The sequence below is a fragment of the Lepidochelys kempii genome, chromosome 8, assembly GCF_965140285.1.
Source record: "Lepidochelys kempii isolate rLepKem1 chromosome 8, rLepKem1.hap1, whole genome shotgun sequence".
NCBI classification, from domain to species: Eukaryota; Metazoa; Chordata; order Testudines; family Cheloniidae; genus Lepidochelys; species Lepidochelys kempii.
In genome coordinates, this window is record NC_136387.1 from 98,957,173 (window position 1) to 98,979,350 (window position 22,178).

Below are 22,178 nucleotides of genomic sequence, written 5' to 3' on the forward strand. Positions count from 1 at the left end.
AAACCTCACAGAATCTCTTTTCTTGTCCTTACGTGTCTCCATTATGCAGGATATTAATACCCATTTGCAACTTCTTCACTTCTTGATGAGGCCACAAAGAGTGTCTCCATTTTTCTAAAGTCCCAATTCTGTGTGGTTCTATTTTTAGTACTCTGCAAATGTCCAGTTTGGACTCTAGCATGAAACAACTTCTTGTACGTTTCTGAGGTTTCGTACGTTATGCAGGAAGGAATGGCTGACAAGTTATAATGGGTGACCTATCTGAACCAAAGTTAGTTACTCTTTTCACCAAGGGAATCTACTTCAGTGGTGGAAAGCAGAGTCTGACTTACCTTTTCTATTTGGACTGGTTTCACTGAAATTTGCCTTCCATCTTTCATGCCACTAAGGTCAGAGAGGGAGAATAGAGCCCTGATTTTACTGGAATTGAGGTTTAGAAGAGATGCCACAGCTAAGTACACAGCATGGCAAAAAAGGAACCACCTAGACTGCGATAAGGGTTACACAATAACTCAGGTTAAAATCCCTTACAGGGTTCATAATAAAATGCCACAGACTATAACAAAGCTGACCTGGTTCTGTGTCAGGACACTTAACCAGTAACAATGGCTACTCTGCCCTAGAATCTAACCACTTAGTTCTCCCAGAAGGTCATGGGGCTACACACACTAAAAGTTCCCTACATTCTATCAGTTAGAACAAAGGAATCCAAGGTCGGGCTCCACTGCCCCTAAAGCAAACCTCATTCTTCTTCAATTACCCTCTCTTTCATTTTGCTAAGCTTGCATGCTGAAGTCAGGTCATGCTCTACCTAAGAGTTTTATCAGCTTTGTGATCATACCATATCACACCTCATTTCCCTCTGTTTTTTTGTGTTTAATATACTACTAGTTCTTTCAAGTTGCATCTGAAGGACAAGAAAGCTCTGGAAAAAAACCCAAAAAACAAATTGTCTCATAACCAGCAAGCCAATTTTTCCTTGATCAGGTGCTCCAAGCCACACTGTATCCTGGGATTTCCCCCTTCTTCCCCAAAAGATTATACCTGTGTTAGGCAGTGAATGCAACAAAGGGAAAAGAGGTTTCCTACTCACTATACTATTCCTCTTGATCTATCAATGAACTCTTAAAAGACTACATTAACCAGAAGTGTATTTCCAATCTGTGCTTGCTAGCAAGGTGGTAACCTCAAGTACAAAACACACCACAATAATGGCTGCGCTAGACACGAACCTGAGCAGACATAACAGTTTACCTAGCTAGACAAATAAATAAATACAAGATTGTGCTAGAGACAGAGACATAAGACAGGTCTCTACCCTGAAGTGCTTACAACCTAAAAATATACAGAGCACGGGCAAAGAAGCAGGATTATTTAATCCTTTTTTGTTTTCTTTTAGTTTTTCGATACTAAGCTCTTATGCATTTGATTCTTAATCTCTACCCATTAGTTCAGTTTCCTATTAGTTTTTAATTAAGTTACCAACTTTTCGTATTTGTTTTATGTGTGCGTGCATGTTGCACAAGCATATGCACCTATTTACAAGTAAGTATAATGAGCCAGGTCCCCAGCTGGCAAAGACTGACAGCACCACTGTGGCCCAAGATTTTAATCGCATTTTTCCTTGTAAGAATCGTCTACTCTAAATGCTTTCCCAACCTGCAAGTTTAGACAGAGAACCCCATATTATATAGCTATATAGTTTGTGTTTTAAAAGTTTAAAGAGCTCATAGTAGCCAGAGGCCAATGAAGAACACAGGGCTCAGAAGAGAATCATAGGACTGGAAGGAATTTCCAGAGGTCATCTGGTTCAGTCCCCTGCACTCATGGCAGGACTAAGTATTAAAAAGGCCCAGATAGAAACGGCTATCTAAGTACCAGCAAGATTTGAACTTGCAATCCTTGGTTTACTAAACCAAGCTGATAAATGCTCTAACCCCTGAGCTATGGAAACAGGTCCCAAGAACCTGCTAGGTCCATGAGCATCATCTTACTAAGAACCCCTGCTGCTGGAATTAATACCATGGTGTACAAACAAAGGGTAAAATTTTCAATGGCTCTTTTGTGATTTAGGAGCTTAATTCTATTTCAGGGGGACATGGGCTTCTAAGTCACACAGGCATTTTTGAAAACATTACCCTTATGTGTTTCATCTACATGAAGGCCTGCATGATGCAGAAATTGATGGCTTATCCACACATGCACTGCACCAGTTCTGTCCAACATAGTCTAAACTTTACTTTCAACAGAGCCTTAATGAAAACATAGCAGTAACTACATCTAGAGAACCCTAGTAGACGTGTGAACTTTTTTTCCTCTTGCAGCAACAACTACTGCTTTCAGGTCTAAGAGGTGCAGACCTGGGAAAAATAGGACATGATTTGATGCAATGTAAGTCACATCTCTTCTAGCAGGAAAGTTAGCTTGTCCTCAATTGGCAGTACTCTTATTTATTCAATATTAAGAAAAACTAAGCCTATTGGATTAGTTCTAGAGTAGGAATATAATTGCTTTTAACATCCATTTATAACTCATCCATAAGACAAGGATCTCAGGACATGCTGAGGTTGCTTGTGAAACTGATGGTATTTTTATGGAGAATGATTCCTGCTTCTGTAGCACACACAGGGTGCCCACATTTTAAATTTTGAATATTGCAAATAAATATTAAGTTATTGCAAAGCAAAGGGTCACATACTGATAATCAAAACTGAATATCTGAGGACTATCTGGTGGCAAAAAAACTAGAAATATCCTACCATTACATATATCCCCTACATCTAGGTTCATTCTCATGATCTATATTATGGAAGAAATATTTATATGTACACTAAATGAGAAGAATTTAAATCCACTGGACTGTGAAACACTTCAAGGAGAAGAATATTTTATTTATTTACATTTAAAAAACACACACGAAAGAAATCCTATGCTGGGCTGTAAGCAACCCAGGCATCAGTTAAAGATATATTATGCTATCCATGAAGAGAAAACACTGTGGCACATACCTCCCTACCCCCTACAGCTCAGGCTAAATAATCATAATGATTCCTTCTGGCCTTAAAATCTATGATTCTACATACAGCCACCAGACAGAGAAACATGACAAGCCATATCAAAACCTCTCCTCCCTCAAATTTCCAAAGAAAATCCCACCCCCATCACCCTCTGCTCTCTCCAAATATCTCCTCAAAAAGGTGGCCTTTGCAGTACACCCTGAAGTCAAAAAAGTCAAACTATTTCAGACTATGGAGAAGAGTAAAATTTCAAAGTTGAGCAAGCCCCAGGAAAAAACAAACAAACCAAAACCTGCAGGGGAGGGTCCTTCTCTTCTACACTAAAAGGCCTCCACCAGCACTTCCGTTGATCTCAACAGCAAGAAAGAGGCAGAACCTTAGGAAGACTGGGGTCTCAAGTCATTTAGTGATTCATAGGTGAAAGGCAACATGCAAGATCTTATGTGGAAGCCAACAGGCAAGCGATGCAGTTCATAGGACACCAGCCTCGTGTTCATGGTGGGATACTCTTTTGCAACATGCTGCCGTCCCCGAGCTAACTGCAGCTTCCAAATGGATTTATGGTGTAGCTGCATGTGGAGAATATGTCAGAAGTCCAATCTAGAGGTGACAAAAGCATCAATCAAGGTGGCAAAGTCCACATCCAAGAGAAAGGGTGCAGCCAGACGCATATGGAAAAGAGTAGTCTTTCACTGCTGCCACCTGATCATCTAGAAGCAACGGGGAAGTTAATCAAACACATCCTATGTTCTGCCCACCTGCCTATCCACTTCCAACCAAAAGAAACCTGTGTGCCCCATAAAAGTGCCAATAAATAAATTAATATGTTGTTGCCATTAGGAGCAGTTTCTGCCTGGTATCACCACAGCCTAGGATATCACATCAGGAAGCAACCTACTGAACACCATGATGCCATTTATCTCCAGCAGGTGGAGATGGAAAATATTTTTTTTGACAGCGACATATTTTTAACTCTATGTCAAAGAAGGCTCAAAACCAGAAAGCCAGGTTCCTTTGCTTTGGTTAACAATGTCTGTAACACTCAGCAAGACTCAAATGATCCTTCGGTCTCAGCCAGCTGGACTATTTGAAGCTGTTTACAAAGCCTGGGCTATCAGGGTATTTTATCCATGTGGGAAAAGGAAAACAAGTCATGGCAATGTGATGGCATGGCATCATTTAAAATATTTTCCATCACTGCCTGCTGAGGGTAAATAGCATCATGCCAGCATCTAAGCTGGTGCAAAAACATTATGGAAAATTTTTGGTTCCTGAATGACTACAATAGCTGTGCATTAATGCTCCAAATGATGTTCAAAATGTTGATAAACAAATAAACCATTATAAATTTGAATACAGCAAAGATGACTTGATGACAATTAACCCCACTTTTTCCCCCCCTTTTCTTTTTTAAGTAAATGTCTTAACATGTGTATGAATATTTCCTTCAGTAGTTAGGTCATAACAAATACTGACAATAAAATATTCTAAAAATATACTTTTTTCTTGGATTAGTGTGTTTACAGTTCAACATAAACTGTGCTCTATAAATTATCAAACACAATGTCAAATTCTGAAGTGCTCTCAGGAAATCTCTTGCTGAGTATAAGAAACTGCAGAAAATATTAAGTTTGTCCTGCCCCAGTTATTCTAAAGAAGAATAAGTTACTCTGCAAATTAAAAAGTTAGTTTCCATCACTGGTCATATTAAGAACTGCTGCAACCACTACATTAACTCTGCACTGAATTTTCCAGGACTCTCCATATCAAGCAAAGAGATCATTTCCTGGAACAGCTGTTCTTACAGTAAGGAAATTAACAGCAATATTTACACGGCATAGCTGGCACATGTACAATAGGAAGAGTTCCTAGCATTCATGAATTCTGCTAAAATGTATCTTCCCTACACACGTACTGCCAGGATCTTCATTTGGAACAAAGATATCTAAAACAATATTAAAATTGCATTTATTTATGAAATATTTGTGTATATACTGTACTTTATTATTTCTACAGTGCCATTAGAGTGCACGATGCTTTAAAAGACAGGTGCCCAAAGGTGCTTGCAGTCTATATTGGACAAAGAAGAGCAAGGAAGTTACTGATTAGCAGTAGAAAGTCAAGGATTACCAACAGCAAAAGATTAATACAAAGACAGTAATAAAAGATTTCCCCCTTACGAACAATTAATTCGGGTATCTGAAAACTTGAAATTATTTCCTATTCTGAGTGCATAATACTGTGTTAGTACTTCGCCACAATGTAGGAACTTCGTAAACATGGACTTCTTTAACTGTGACTATTATGAACATTTTAGGACCTGATCCAGAATCGCAGATGTCAATGGGAGTTTTGACATTAACATAACAGGAACAGGAGTAGGCTGCTAGATAGTATACATCGAAGTACTGCAATTCATTAGTATTTTGACTGTGCATTTTTTTGTTTTAAATCAGAACGACTATAATCAAGTTGATTTCCAGCCTTAAACACATGAATTAGATATGATGGTTTAAAATCAAACTGCCCACTGAACAAAAATGCCCATAAACAAGAATGGCTAAAGTTTAGATATTCTTAATAAATCTAATTTACATATACTAAATAGAAGAGAAGGAGTCACTTTTCACACATGAAAAAATACATACAAGGGAAATCAGCTGTTGAGAAAGATTACTATAAAGACAATAATTCTGACGGTCACAAATTTTACTTTTGTTTTGGCATTACAGGAAAAATGTGGACTTCTGGGATTTGTACTGTCTGTATTATAATGCGGCAACACAGACAATTAATATTAAAGACTACAATTCCCAGAACTTTATATTCTGGTTGGGTGCATTACAACATGGTATTACAGGATGAGTCAGTTATAGTTAAAATTATAAACGGTGGGAACTGTAGTCTTTTGCTCCTTAAAAATACTGTAATAAAGGAAGGTTTCAGAGTAGCAGCCGTGTTAGTCTGTATTCGCAAAAAGAAAAGGAGTACTTGTGGCACCTTAGAGACTAACCAATTTATTTGAGCATAAGCTTTCGTGAGCTACACTTTCATGCATCCGATGAAGTGAGCTGTAGCTCATGAAAGCTTATGCTCAAATAAATTGGTTAGTCTCTAAGGTGCCATAAGTCCTCCTTTTCTTTGTAATAAAGGAAGTTTCTTTAGGGAAAAAAAGGACAAACTTCCTTCATCCACCATCCAGCCTTAGAAGCTTTTAAATTTCACTTGCTGCTGTAATTTACCATTATAGCTCTATTTCCTACTGCTAAGTCTTCAGAAAAAGACATCTTAAAAAGTTCAAGTCAGTCTGTTGTTTTTCTTGTGCATCCTAGAAAGAAACACTTAGGGTCTTTGATTGGCTGCTTAGAAAAGCAGACTGTTCTAAATGAGTATCAACATACCATTGGCCAACATGCAAAGCCCATGGCTGTTAAACAGTACAATTCAATTACCTGCTCCGTTAGCAAATTTCTAGGTCTCTACACAATAGGTGAGACAGGTCAACATTCTGATCAGCTGTTTCTGAGAGAGCTAACACTAACGGAAGGTATTTGAGTCTCCTTCATCATTCTACAAATTCACCAACTATGCTGTGAAACGACTGGAGTTATGGGACTTTTGCTATTGGAACTGCTCCAGAAGCATCACTGCCCAGGTTCAAAATCACTTCGGTGAACAGGAAAGCTTTTTGCATAGAACTTTCTTGCATAGAACTTCAACATTCATTTGCAGCTGTTCCAAAGCAAACATATGACATAGCACTTTCTTTATTATCAAGATTTATGGGTGCTGAAATGCCACTACACTGCTACCAAGTCTTTCATGATACAGTACCACTGCATGTCCCCAGACAGTGAAAAGTGCCAGCGGCATCCTATGAAATTTTTACTAGCAATATAAACCACTTAAAATTTAAAAAACTAAAAAGAAAAAAGTACTTCTCAGGCCAAGGACATATTTTTTTCCCCATGACAGCAGAATGTCTGACACAACTGTGTGTGCCTTAGCAACAAAAGAGTACTACAGCATTTTTAATACATCTCACCACTCCAAATATTGTCAAAGCCAGCCTTGCATTTTACTGTGTAGTTGCACAGAGTTTCGAGAAAGCAACCCCCTCCCCCCCATTTAGCTGTCTGTATTTCTTCAACATTCTGTCTTTTCATCGAATTTAATTAAGGATTCCTTACTGGTTCTCAGCATTTCCTGGCTCTTATATATTACCTTCTTCACTGGGGAGAAAGTCTTCGTGCAAGACACAATCAAGGGCAGAACAATGGGTAAGAATGCCTCTCCGCTTCTTCCTTGCTTTATGGGGCCCCAAAGAAAAGATATGCATAAAAGCTCTAAAATGGCTAGGGCAAACACAGATTGTCAATACAGAAAAATAAAAATAAACCTAACAGCAGCACCACAGAGCTAATTCTTAATGAACATATGCAAATATTGTAAATGTTACAGTGAGACAGTATCAAGTGGTTATGAAAATTAAAAAGCATATTCTTATTATAATCCCAATTGAAACTACTTGGTTTCTAACACTGATGTTCCAAAGCTATTGTGAACACTGTCTGAATACTTAATTACGTAAACAACAAACAAAAGGTTTCATCTCTGGTGCTCTAAGCTATCATCCAAAACTGGTTATAATTAAAGGTGTGAACAACAAAGTAAGTAACAAACCTGCAAAGTCAAGGTTCTGAGAAATTAATGGGCATCACCGCACTGCACTAGTTCAAATTCATCACTCATTATTTCTCAGACTAGCACTGTGCAGTTTCACATGTTTGTGCCTTATTCTCTTTCCTTCAAGCCTTTCCTTCCTTTTCTAGATGGCTAATTTTAGACAATTACTGTCTGTGACACACTAAGACTCTTCCCTCCCCCCCCCCACTTCTTCTTCCAGTTGTAAAGCTAGTGACCTATAAAAGCCCTGTACACCTAAAATACTCCAAGATTTTAGAAAGTAAAGATGGGTCATTTGAAATAAGGGAACAAAAGAAAGCAAAAAGTATTTCAACCCCTTTTCCCCACCACCTTCCCTTTGCATCATTTCAACGGTTAAAAAACACACATACACAGTAAATACTAATTTTACTAGTACTAGACATACTGTACTTGTTGAATAGAAGCAATGTTCTGATTTTGAGTTAATACTTTAGCAAGTTAAAATATGCACCTCAGTAAAGCCTTTTAGGTTGTTTAGAAGTCAGAGGTTTATGGTAACTATGGACCTTTGCACCATATGAACGAAATGTACTATATTTTACATTTAGAGAATACCCTTTCCATTCTGGTATTTTTTACAATAGGGTGTACAAATGAGGTGTGACAATACACACACGCAAACACGCATGTATAAATACATGCACACATCTCTTTTTCCATCTATCTTGGAAACAGAGTGAGTAATAGGGGAGGAGTGACTTTCCTTTCTTACAGGGATTAGCAAATTTCGTGAAGTATGGCCTATAATCATCAAAGGTGCCAAGGCTTTTTAATGTTGACCTGCTTACAGTAAGATTGCTTGTGCCCCTTCTCCCCAAAAACCCCAATGACATTGAAAAAAAATACTGCATTGCAGTATTTGCCAGTGCATCGGAGTGTATCCAGTCAGCTGTCCCACAGACAAACAAGTGTACATTTTAACACGTCCAGGCATGTAAATTAGTTGCCTGGTGGCCACAGATTGCTGAAACGGACAAGTGGATTTGTCAAGATCTGTGCACCTCCATATACATATATATAATATTCTTTATCACTGTCCATTTCTTGCCCGGGGTGTTTGCTGAAATTTTCTGGAAGTGCCAATTACCAAGGAACACGACAAATCCCCCTACCAGAATATGGAAAGTACTAATAACTTATTTCATACACAGTCTAGAACCACTGTCCACCACAAGATAATGTTCAAGTAGTAGGACTATTATGTGCAAAAAATACCCTTCATTTAATGAACATTCCCAGCAGCATACTAACTAGGGAAGACTTGAGAATGTAATGTAACCAAGAGGACATTCCTTTAAAAAATTCCTAAGTAAAAACAAAAAATATGCAAGATTTCTGCAACAACTAGATTTTCTTCAATAGGAATCAAATATTTAACAGGACCAAGTCTAGATGGTCAAGACTATTTCACATTCATTCAAATGGAATTTTCAAACAAACACTTTGCAGTTCATTTTTAACCGTTCTTTGTCAATAACAACTGGGGTTTTCTTCATTTGAGAAAGCTCAGAAAGGTAAAATTAATAAAGATAGGAAAGCAAAGAAGGTTATCAAGCCAGTCAACTGTGGAAGAGCATATCTGTATCTAACATGGAAACCTGACTAGTAAGGTGCATAGTAATAGAAAGAATTGTAAACTGGTAGCTGGTGTTTCTCTTCCATCAACATCTGAATGTAAAATCCCCTTTTTTTAGCAAGACTACAATTTCACAAAAATGACCATGTTTAAAGACAGCTACATATTCTCCAATTTTTGTTTAAAAATAAAAGGTTTTATGTTCTATGGTTTTAGTCTTACTATTATATATCTGGAAATCTTACATGAAATTTCACTAATTTAATAGCCATTTTCCTACTTCAGGGTCTACTATGTGATCTTTCATGTGAAAGGAGAGAAGACTGACACTATCTACAGGCAGGCTGAGTTCATCAATATAATCTTAAGACAAAGAAAAGAGAAAGAACAGTGGCAGAAACACGTGTCAGAAAACACATAAAAATACCATATTGAACAAAAATGTAACTGAATTAACTGCTGCCGACCCTCAAAAAATGCAGCTGTGTATGATCAAAGCCATTCTCATTTATTCTCATAACCAAATTCAGCAGCTTTAGAATCTATCATCAATGTTTTGGGTACAGAATTAAAATTTTAATCTCTTTCATACATATATTCGTGTGTATACTATATTTATATGCATGCATGCACACACACTCTTATGATTTTTCTTCCCCTACAGTGAAAAGCAGTTTTCAGAGGGTCATTCAATTACTTCCCTACAGAACAGACTGCAGCAGAAGCATTACATACGAGAGCAAATTAAAAGGGCGATTTAATTTCTCATATATTCTTTTTAAACTTCCTAATATGAACATTCTCATTTGAATTGAATGTTCTAAATAATCATGCAGGAAGAAAGGAATAAACTAAAAATCTGAAATTTTTAAAGACAGAAGGGCGTGTTCTATGCCCATGGTACGCATCTCTTGTGCCTCCTGATGTGTGACAGACTAACGCTTTCTGAGCAACCACATTTTTTTATACCTTCTACGCTACCTTCTATCACCTACAAGTCTACTATGCTTTTTAAACACTTCCGGCACCCACAACCTTGTTTAAAGATGCACTTCAGCTATTCCACATTACTGTGTGCCCTATACCATGAGAGACCATAACTAGCAAAATATATAGGTTTTCTTTAAAACCTAAAGCCAACAGACACAGCTTGAAATTGAAAGTGGATATTGTTATAGCAGGCAGAGGTGAGGATAGTGAAGAAGAGGAGTACAGCTGCATTACTTCAGGAAATTTCTGCTTTAGCGCATAAACTGCAGGATATGATGAACTCCCTGGAACTATTCTGCCATAGAACCATCTGACTATGTAAAAATACCAATATCACTTAACACAAAATCACTGCTTAGGGTAAATTCATTCTACCTACTGTTCTCATAGGGACATTTGCTGGAAAATTCTAAGAAATGATTTGCAGGCGCTATCAGCTGTGGGAGTTCACTATTATACCTCTGTCAACTTCATTCAATATAATTTACATTTTTCTAAAATACTGTCTCATAGGATTCCTCACTATTTTTTGCACGTACAATTTCACAGCAGGGGAAAAAAAAAAAAAAAAGAGATAACCCTCTTTTGGAGAGAAGAAAGAACAGATGCTTAAAAATAGATTTCTACAAATCACTGTAAGCCAGAAATGTAATTAACACCTATTTATAAAGAATAATTAAAGTTGTGACTGCCACAAAGAACAGCAAAGATAATCGAGATAGCCCCTGCCTTTTTTTTTTTTTTTTTTTTTAAAAACACTGTTTGCAGTATTCCCACATGATTGCCACCTGCTCCCCCACTCAGCTTCCCCTATGCTCGTTTCCCCGGCAACCTTTCATTGGCTTTTCCTCCCAGCTATCGCTTTCAGTTCGGCTGCTCAGTCTAATCTTATTTGTTTTACACCCATCAAAACAAGCAGCTAGACAAAAGACAATCCTATAAGAATGTGAAAAGACCGTAGCTTTGTTTCCCAGTTATAATAAATATCTAAAGTGAAAGTCTGCAGAATGTTTAATTGAAACAAAACTAGCAAGAGTGATTTGAATTTTGAAGATTTTTCTCCCACTGAATAGCAGTGCTCTGTAAAATTCAAAGTCTGTGATAGTTGTATTTGATCATGCCATTTTGCACAGTCTGTAAGGAAAACATAAAGGAGGAATGAGTCGACTATTTCTTATTTCTCTGCCAAAAGAATACTCTAAAAATAGAAATACTATTTTTACATAAATGGATGGCTTTGACTTCCTTCAATATTTAAAAAACCAAAAAAAAAAAAAACAAACCTCCAAAACACCATTCTGTTTCATGATAGTATTATCTCATAAACAAACAAAATACCTGGTTTATACATGCAGTTACTGGATCTGGGTTTAATTGAACACTCATGTAACACAAATGACGATGAAAAGGCATGAGCTGCTGCCTGATCTGATGGTCATACAGTACAATGACACCGTGACGGTCAGCCGAGACCTTCCTTGCTTGACTGAAATGTAATGTTCAATGGAATCAGTGTGCAGTGCCATCACACTTCGACACATTAAAAATAGACAGACAGATCCTCAAAAACAAACAACGACCTGTAATTCTATTTATGACTCATAATCTGCTCTCCTGAACAAAAGAAATTCATGAGGCACACATAAGCTGTATGAAACCTATACACAGTCTCTCAGCATTCACTTACCATTTTCAAGCCATTCCACTCCATCTGTGATCACAAAGATGGACCCTTGCAGCCCTCACAGTGTCAAAAGCAAAAGGAACGTTATGTAAAAGCTGACATTCCTTCTTACAGTACTGCTGCCCAACGATGCAACAAAATCGACATATACTAGGCGCTGCAACACATACAAGCCTCCTCCTCTTTTTATGAGGTCATGACAGGAAACTCTTTGAAATACAATATGCAGCATTTACTGAAGCTCATATAAATCACTCTCAAAAACTACCATACCTGCTGCGCAGTCCACCAAAACAAAATGACCAGTCTTGAGGCTTTTTCCCCCAAGGATTCTGCTCATATTTCCAACATGTGAATGTGGAAATTAATGACCTCCCCACCCAAAACAACCCCCTCTTTTTCAGCATTTCAGTTAGCCACACACAGCCTCACATTAGAAATCAGCTCGCTCTTTATTCTGCGAGAAATCACAATGACCTTAAAAATGTCCAACTACCTCCTTTATTAAAGGATATGCAGGCATTAAATAGAAGAGAGAGAGAGAAAAGGGGGGAGAGAGAGACGGAGATACATAGTGTAGAAACAAACCAGTCATAGCAACTAAACTCACGTGAAAACAGACTGATAAAGATGCAGATTTGGGGAAATCTATGTTACATATCTATCAATTTTTATAACTACTATAAACAGATTTTAAATCTACTAATACCTACCATAACCATTCTTAATGGCAAATATAGGGTCTTGAAAAGCTTCAACTCTTCTAAAGATTTGCTATGGTTTCAGGGATTTTTTTTTTTTTTAAAGATCCACAAAGCACAGTGCAGATGTTTTGTGCAGCAAAAGAATTTAAAAAAAAAAAAAAAAAAAAAAAAAGCGCACTCTGTTGAAGCCCCCGATTCTAGGATGCAGATAAGAACAACTGAACAGAGCCTTAGTGAAATTGGCTTGCAGCTTCTCCTTTTTACATCCATTTATGGGACCATCTGTCAGCTGAAGCCAGGATCTGATTGGCTAGGGCAACTAAAGGAGGCGTTGCAACATCAGGTGCTATTGAAATTAGCTACTGCCAGATTGACAATGTTAATGATTTGGTGACCTCTACAACAAACAGAGACCAGATTTCTGAACTGCTGCTTGTGTCTAGTAATTAAGGCCCAGTTGAAAAAACAACACATACACATGTATTTTATCTCTCCCTACCCCAGAAGTACAGTAACAGTTACAGGCCATATCTACAGTTTATAAACCTCCATCATGGAGGTGCCATACCTCAGCCATGCTTCAATGACTGCAACCTCTTACCTCTTGCATGCGTGGCTTTGAGGTCTGGAGTATTTTAACCACCTTATCTTTCTCGACAGTTGCTTTCCGGAGAAATGCATATTTAATGATCTGCCTCTAGGCTTAAAGATATGACAAAAGCACTTTAATGTGCATTTTAACTGCACTTATTCTCAGGTACTATTGGTTTTAATAATCAAGCAATTTTTTTCCCTTCTGCAGTAAGAGACTTTCAAATTTATATATAGTTTTAAAGGCAGGTTTGATATTACTTGAACTTGATTATATGTCTAAAATATAACATCTTCTTACCAACACATTTTACCAGAATAAAAGTAGTATTTTATAATTATTCAGGTATCTCACTTCATTATTCGCTTGCTTTATAAGAAGGTGATAAATAAACCTGGGCATTTAAATGAAATTATTTTTCAACTGTAATAAGCAACATGCTTTAACTTTGTAATAAACACACTCACTTATCCTTCGCTTGCTTCCACAGACAAAGCACCAAACCACCGATTATAAACAGCAATATTTCACAAACTTTCCACTATGGCAACTTTATTGAAAATTCTCTTAATTAGGAAACATTTATATTCCCCCTCTTCTTCAAAAGAGAAATATTTTAGGGGTTTGTTGATTTTACACATGGCAGCCAAGATAACAAGGCATGGCATCTTGTTTTTACATCTAACCTGAGATTAATGTTTATCTAATCTAAAACTACCAATTTTTAATCTATATAATATTGATATTTAAATCATTTAGTTTTATCTTTTATATGTACTGTTAAAAGAAAATATTGTTTTAAAATGTCCAATATAATTATTAATATTTCTATTTTGGAACAGACAAAAAGGTAAAAGCTGCGGAGAACGCTAGTATGGGCCATGATACATGCTCATTTAGCTCTTCATTGCAGAAAATAAGAAATGGTTTTATGAAACATCACAAACCTCCCCCTCCCCACCAATATATAATTACCATTTTGGGGAAAGTCTTTTTTTAAAGTACAAATATTAACTCAGAACTGTTAATCTCGTAAAGGGTACTCTGTACGTTTTAAAATTTCTTTAAAACATCCACATGCACAAAAAACCCCAGCCACAGCCTAAACAAATAGTACAATGTAGGAAATATATTAACCTTTTAAATAACGTAGATACAAATGGATCATACAAGCAGAAAACACACATTAGAAAAAACATTTAAAATAAACGAACCCTTCCTACCCACGGAGTGAACACTGAATTCAATTAACATCTATTATGGATAGTTTAAATGGCTGCAGAGGATTTCTCCTATCACACAATAGTTTTAAAAACATTTGTAGCTTAGCAAAAACTAGCAAAGATTAAACTGGTTTGTAGGATAGGTTTCCTAAATAAATCTATGTAACTCAAACTGAACTACTAGAGTGAACTCACTAGCATCAAAATACTGCACAACTGGTACATCATCATATGTTCTGGTCCCAAAATACACTGAATATTAAAGTTTCATTTGTCATGCAGATTTTTACTTAAGGTCTCTTCAGGGGTTAACAAAATTGAAAAAGGGATGGAGAAATCTTTTTTTCAGCCTTTTCAACCTCAGCACACTTTGTTAGCTATAAATTAATGTTATGCATATCAAAAGATTCAGCCATTTTTCTGAAACAATAATCGCACATTGCAGTCCTAAACAATTAGCTGTTTTGCAAAACTAAAATTTCATGTACTTTGTACACTGATCACTTTAAAAAACAAAACAAAAAAACACCACCACCAAAACAAACCCCCATACCAAATCTTTCAGGGGAATACTAAAAGGAACGCACAAATGTCCTCAGAGGCCTCTCTCTAAAGACAAAGGCAGAATCCTATTGTTGAAAAAGTCAACCTTATTATCATGTTTCCAACAGTACCATTCATCTTTCAGGGTAAGTGGCTGACCACTGCATCAGAGTTGTGGCACATTTGTAAAGCATCAAATTCTCAATATAGTCTCTCAGAATCAGCCAGTAAACCTCTGAGAAAAGCCTTATTTTTATGAGAGCCTCCATCCCCACAAACAGAAACTTGTCTTAAACACCTAATCCAATACCAAAATGAAATCACAGGGCTGTTTGTCCCCCCCTCCCTTCTCTCCTTACCATAAATGAGCAGTTTCTTGACTCATTAATGACAGTTTCCCTTAAAAGAAGTGATCTCATATCACTGAGCCCCTCTACACCATGCATACATCCCAAAGGTTGCGGGTATCTTAGCATCAGTAGCCGCCAGCAAGCTCTCTCATACAGAGCCCAGATGGACTATACCAGAAGCCAATTCAGCGTTAATAACTACCTACTCTGTGCAGTTTAGAAGCCTTACGTGGCATAATGTCCTAGGCAACAGCAGCCGACTGAAACCACAAATAAAGACAACCCAATTGTCCAAAACCATTGAAAGGAAAAAAAAAATAAAGTGAAGAATGATTTTTAATCTCTTATTTTCATAAGAATAAACTGAATCCTTCATAAACATATTAAAAAAAAAGGAGGAAAAAACAAAACAAAACAGATGCTGCCCAGAAAAGTGACAAAATATTACCTCATTATTTAACAAAGCAGCATTAAGCGTCCTGCTGATTTCAAACATCTTGCCACAGATTTTGGTTTAAGAGAAACAGAAAGAATCCTTTGCAAGCCCTCTGTCTGCAAAGGGTTCTTCAATTTTCTTGTGCACAACAGTATAGTCAATATGTTATTTCCCTAGAGTTCGCACATTAAAACATCTAGTCAGTGAGCTGAATTTTCTCCCCTTATCACACACACAGTACACTCCTGTTATATGCACTGCTCTCTTTGCAAGATTAGCCTGCCCCAAACATGGCTGTTGTTCAAACTATTCTGTGAAGTAACAGTTCACTCTATAACCACCAGGTGGGCAGTGTGCACAGATTCAAATAACCATCTTAAAGATTTTTCTTGGAACAGTCTTTAGTTGTGGTAAAGAACCCCAAAAGAGCCCATATTTTGCATTCTTTTGTCAATCATCTGCTCCCCATAAGACAAAGAAGCAAGCCAAGAAACTTTCATTAGCAAATCATTTAAAAAAAATCTTAATAAGGAACGTAAACATCACACACAAACCTTTCATTTCGCAAAAATGAACTTAAAGAAAAAACCCAATCAGCAGAAAGGATGAAATGTACTTTACAGGGGAACACCAACAGTGGAACTGGTCTCTTTACAGACAGCAAAAACGTCGCGCGTAGGATGATAAACTGGTTCAAGTAAACATGAACACAACATTCATTTATAGTAAACATGGGGGCATGAGGGAAGTTGGAGAACAGACAGACTACAACTTCCCCAGGTAAAATACCAGATTAACATAATATTGTGATGGTAAACAAAACTAAACCAAAAGTCAGAAAACCTATTATAAACTATCAGAGCACAAGTCCAGAGAAAAATACAAGACTGATCATAGTTTTCAACAGCAATTTAAGATGACTTGGAAATGCTTACTAAATTTTCCACATCGCTATATTTCTATAAACTTAAGAATCTTCTTTTGTTATACTTTAGATCTGTTACAACAAGGAACGTTTCTACTATCATACAAAGTTATGAATTCAATACACTTCAGCAGCGCCCAGAGGCTTCAATCGATGTGGGACCCACTGCGTTAGGTGCTGTATAAACACATAATAGAATCATTGGACTGGAAGGGAATTCAAAGAGGTCTTGTAGTCCAGTCCCCTGTATTGAAGGGAGAATGAAGTATATCTAGACGATCCCTGACAGGCTTTTGTCTAACCTGCTCTTAAAAATCTCCAATGACGGAGATTCCACAATCTCCCTAGGTAATTTATTCCAGTGCTTAACAACACTGACATTTAGGAAGTTTTTCCTAAATGTCCAACCTAAACCGCCCTTGCTGCTACTAAAGCCCATTGCTTCTCCTAGCCTCAGAGGTTAACAAGAACAAACTTACCTTTCTCCACGTTGTAAGAAAATGTTATGTACTTGAAAACTGTTTTGTTCCCTCCCCCCCCGCTCAGTCTTCTCTTCTCCAGACTAAACAAACCCAATTTTTCGATCTTCCCTCACAGGTCATGTTTTCTAGACCTTCAATAATTTTTCAGAGTAACAGCCGTGTTAGTCTGTATTCGCAAAAAGGATGAATCCGATGAAGTGAGCGGTAGCTCACGAAAGCTTATGCTCAAATAAATTGGTTTGTCTCTAAGGTGCCACAAGTACTCCTTTTCTTTTTTCAATCATTTTTGTTGTTCTTCTCTGGACTTTCTCCAAATCGTCCACATCTTTCCCAAAATGTGGCACCCAGAAATGGACACAATACTCGAGCTGAGGCCTAACTGGTGTGTAGTACAGGGGAAGAATTACTTGTTATGTCTTGCTTACAATACTCCTGATAATACATCCCAGAATGATGTTTGCTTTTTTGAAAGTGTCACACTGTTGACTCATATTTAGCTCGTGATCCACTGTGACTCCTAGATCCCTTTCCGCAGTACTCCTTCCTAGGCAATCATTTCACATTTTGTATGTGTGCAACTGATTGTTCCTTCCTAAGTGTAATACTTCACATTTGTCCTTACTGAATGTCATCCTATTTACTTCAGACCATTTCTCTAGTTTGTCCAGATCATTTTGAATTTTAATCCTATTTTCCAAAGGACTTGCAACCCCTCTCCGCTTGGTCTTGTCAGCAAACTCAATATGTCTTTCCAGCTTGACTGTGAACCACTGATAACTACACCCTGGGAACGGTTTTCCAACCAGTTATGCACTTACCTTATAATAGTAAAGACAGTCCCTGTCCTGAAGAGCTTACAATTCATATTTTAAAGTTTAAAGCAGATATTGGTGGTGTGGGGAAGAATGAAAAACAAAAAGAAATCACACAATAGTGTTATTTAATATGGACCAGAACTGAATCCCACTGAAATCCCATTGCAACTGGCTCCAGTGGGAGCAGGACCTAATAAGGTTATTTACTGAAAGTAAAGGTCATGTTATTTTCCATTTGTTCTATTTTATTAAAATGTGACAAACCATATGAACATGTGATTTGGACTTGTCAAATACATAGTATTACCTACACTACTGTATTGTTTCATACATGGATGTCTCCATGAATACTTTGCATTGGGTTAAAATAATTTTTATTATATATATAATACACACACACGATATTCTGTTTTGCCTGTTAAATAATACTAAGTGATGCAGTTATGATTTAACCTTCTTGAATATATTAATTTTCCACCCCACTTTTTATATGGGGAAGAAAAGTTATTTCCATCCGTTTCTGGATGTATGAAATGAGCTTATTTTCTCACTCACCGTATGTCTTGATTATTAATTAAAAATGTCACTTCTTTTCTAACACTGAAATGTAATAATTTAGTAAATAAAATATTCTCGGCTTGCTGATCTTGGAGATAATATATGTAAGGGTTTCAGGACTTATTTTTTACTTGCAGGTAACTTCAGTATTTTGATTAAATCAAAGGAATGGCTGGTAAACAGAAATATTTTATAAAATGTATTTAAAAAAACAAAATAAAGAAAAAAAACAAACAAAAAGGACCTGAAGCACATTTTTAAAGGACCTTTCCTCCTACTACCCTGAGGCAAATTCAACCAATCAATAAGAAACCATTGACATACCACCATCTGCCAAGCTGCAGAGAAATGTGGCTAGAACAGACCTCTTATGGAGCACAAGTAGTCTCATTTTCAGTCTATTAGGAAAGCACCAGAGCTTTCATGTGCAAGGACACAAAAGTCCAACCCAGACTCTCTTCACACCAGTTTGAGTACATTGCTACAGAATTCTAGCATTTATGCTGTGTGAGTTTTCAAGCTAATCATCAAAGTAAGGGGGGGGGGGGGAAGGAAATCAGCAACAGTCTATTCTAGTGCAGCGTAAAAATAAAGAATTCGGTGAATTATATCCTAATATGATTATAGCAGTATTTAAGTGGTTTGCTGTCTGTGAACTACAACCTGGCATTTTCAACTGACTCTTCCTTTTCCACTCTTCTACAGAGGACTAGGTAGGCAAGCTTAGAAGTATATGAATTGTTTTCTAGGCTATTTCTATTATAACCATATAAAAGCAAAGATTTATTTGGGATCTAAGGATATTAATTTGTTTCTGGGGGATAGAAGGAAGGTGGAGTAGAGAGAGGAGGTTGAACAATGGACTTGGAAAAGGAGATACATAATGCAAGCACTAAGGTTTGCCCTATGCTGTCACTGACAACTCAAATGGATACATGCACTGAATCATGAAAAACATAATCACAGATGACAAAATTTTAACAAAATCTGCACTACAGGATCAGGACAGGTACCCCATTCTCTTCCAAATCCAAATATAAAAAGACAAAATAAACATGTTCAAAGGAGATGGAAACTTATATATCACACACACACACACTCAGAGGAGACAGGCCTGCCTATTTTAAAAGTCATCTGCAAAGTTTTAAGAAAGCTTGAAAAAAGCGAGCATGCAAATGACAAATGGTGAAAGCCATCAGATTGAGTATAAAACTAAAAGCCTCAATCTCAATGGTATCTAACCCAAAATGTGATTCCAAAAAAAGTCGGTCTACATTAAGAACACAACACTTAGAGCTTGTGGGGAAGGGGGAAACGTCTAAAAAAAACCCCATGTCTAAAAAGGACACTTACATATATAACAGAACCATGAATAGGTTTAGTGCAACATCCAAAAACTTTCAAACTGTCAATTTGGAGGGAAAAATGAATAGTCAGGCAACAATTACAAAATAACAAATAGGCTGAGTAAAAAAGCAAGCAACACATACAACAGTGAGATTTTTAAAAATTATGGTTAAACAAACCATTAATGTACAGTATAGAACTGTATAAGAAGATAGTGTAATTTAACTACTGAATGGTTTAAATAAATAACGGATTGCCCTCTGGAAACTAAGTAGAGAGCTAGGTGATCAAAAACAATGCACTAGGCAATGCTAAAATGGTTTTCAGGTAAATTGTTCTATAAGGTTATGGAATTCATATGTATTTAAGGTAAACTGAGGAATTCACATGTATTTAAGAAGGCTGAGAAATTTAGGGTTGGTCTAATTGGTATAACTACACCACGTATTAAAAAGAGAAGCTTTTGGGATCATCTAAAATAGGATACATTGTAGGATTCTTGGCTGAGAGAAGAAGAAGCAGTAGGCAAAAGAGAGTAAGATTGTATTGGAAGATAAGGAAATAAGCTGGTTTGGCAGTTTTGTTTGTTTTATCTGCACACTCTGCTATGTAAGAAGCCATTATTGCCTCTCATTCTACCGCTAACTGTGGACAGCTGTGCAAGCTCTGATAGTGATGGAACGTTCCATCAGGTGCACTGTGATTTCTCTTAACGTGTGTGTGTGTGTGAGAAATATCCTAGGACTCCCGCTGGAAGTCCAGTTTCTTTTTAGCTGTGGATACAGAGCTACCTGATTCAGAAGGTTCTGAATGTAATGATATCCAACCAAAAAAACCCCACAATCCTATATAAATACGACACTAAATTAAGCATTTAGCCACACAAAACTGAAGAGATTCACTTACCAGTTCCCACAGAAATCACAGCTCAGCTTCTTTGTACATATGGAGCATTTAGCTTACTGTGCTGGGTGTTCATGTTATTCAAGAGATGTATGTAATTTGGACCCTTTACAGCAGAGGTGGGCAAACTACGGCCAGCAGGACTGTCCTGCCTGGCCCCTGAGCTCCCGGGTGGAGAGGCTAGCCCCCAACCCCTCCCCTGCTGTCCTTCCTCCCCCCCCCCGCCCAGCCTCAGTGTGCTGCACCGCCAGCGCTCTGGCCTGCCACTCCTGTCGGTGTGGTTGCAAGCTCCTGCTGCTCTGAGCAGCATGGTAAGGGGGTGGGGAGCAGAGGGTTTGGATAAGGGGCAGGAGGTCCCGGGGAAAGTCAGGGAACAGGGGGCAGTTGGATAGGCATGGGCAGGGATGTGGATGGGGCAGTTGGGGCAGGGAAGATTGGCTAGGGGGTGGGAGTCCCAGGGGGGCAGTTGGGGCAGGGGGGTGGATAAGGTCGGGGCAGTCAGGGGACAGGGGAAGTTGGATGGGGCGGAGGTTCGGGGGGGGTGTCAGGGGATGGGGAACCTGGGGTATTGGATAGGCATGGGAGTCCCGGGGGGGGGGGGTGTCTGGGGGCAGGGGTGTGGATAGGGGTCAGGAGAGTCAGGGGACAGTGGGGGTTGGACAGGGGGCGGGGTCCCCGGGGGCAGCTAGGATGGATCACCAGGGATGCTTTACCAACATCAGTATGGGCTGATCAGGGAAGGTGCATGACACGTGCATCTTTAAGAACATAAAAGACTGCTCAAAAAGATGCAAGGAAGGACTTTCTTTCTTGACCAGATTACCATTGGGAATATTGAATTGCCAATAGTGATCCTAGACAACTCAGCCTACCCCCCCCCCCCCCCACGGCTCATGAAGCCGTACACCAGTCAGCTCGATGGCACAAAGGAGCACTTCAACTACAGACTCAGCAGGTGCAGAATGACAGCAGAATGTGCCTTTGGTCACTGAACAGAAGAACTGCCATACCAGGTCAGATCATCTGGCATAGATCCATCTAGTTCATCTTCCAACAGTGGCCAATATCAGGTGCCCCAGAGGCAATGAACAGAATGGATAATCATCAAATGATCCATCTCATTGCCCATTCCGACCTTCTGGCAAACAGAGGCTAGGGTCATCATCCGTGTCCATCCTGGTTAATAGCCATTGATAGACCTATCATCCATAACTTATCCAGTTATTTATTGAACCCTGTTATAGTCTTGGCCTTCACAACATCCTCTGGCAAAGAGTTCCACAGGTTGACTGTGGGTTGTGTAAA

General features: G+C 38.0%; 1 protein-coding gene across 10 annotated transcripts in view; it reads right to left on the minus strand.

Moving 5' to 3' along the window:
• Window positions 1–22,178, minus strand: part of ELAVL4 (ELAV like RNA binding protein 4) — a 107,337-nt gene that overhangs the window by 64,194 nt on the left and 20,965 nt on the right. Inside the window, exon 1 of one of the 10 annotated variants that reach the window (XR_012160495.1) lies at window positions 15,417–15,579. The exons of 1 other annotated variant lie outside the window; for it this stretch is intronic. Coding sequence is in view for 6 of the 9 variants with exons in the window: in XM_073357760.1 (XP_073213861.1) it covers window positions 15,417–15,533 (117 nt within the window). In the remaining 3 variants the exon portion in view is untranslated. Of the gene's footprint in view, window positions 1–7,700; window positions 7,751–11,649; window positions 11,725–11,998; window positions 12,180–12,268; window positions 12,357–12,708; window positions 12,947–15,416; window positions 15,580–15,855; window positions 16,031–22,178 lie in introns of those variants that run through there. 8 more of the 10 variants (XM_073357762.2, XM_073357760.1, XM_073357759.1 and 5 more) reach the window with 8 other exon arrangements.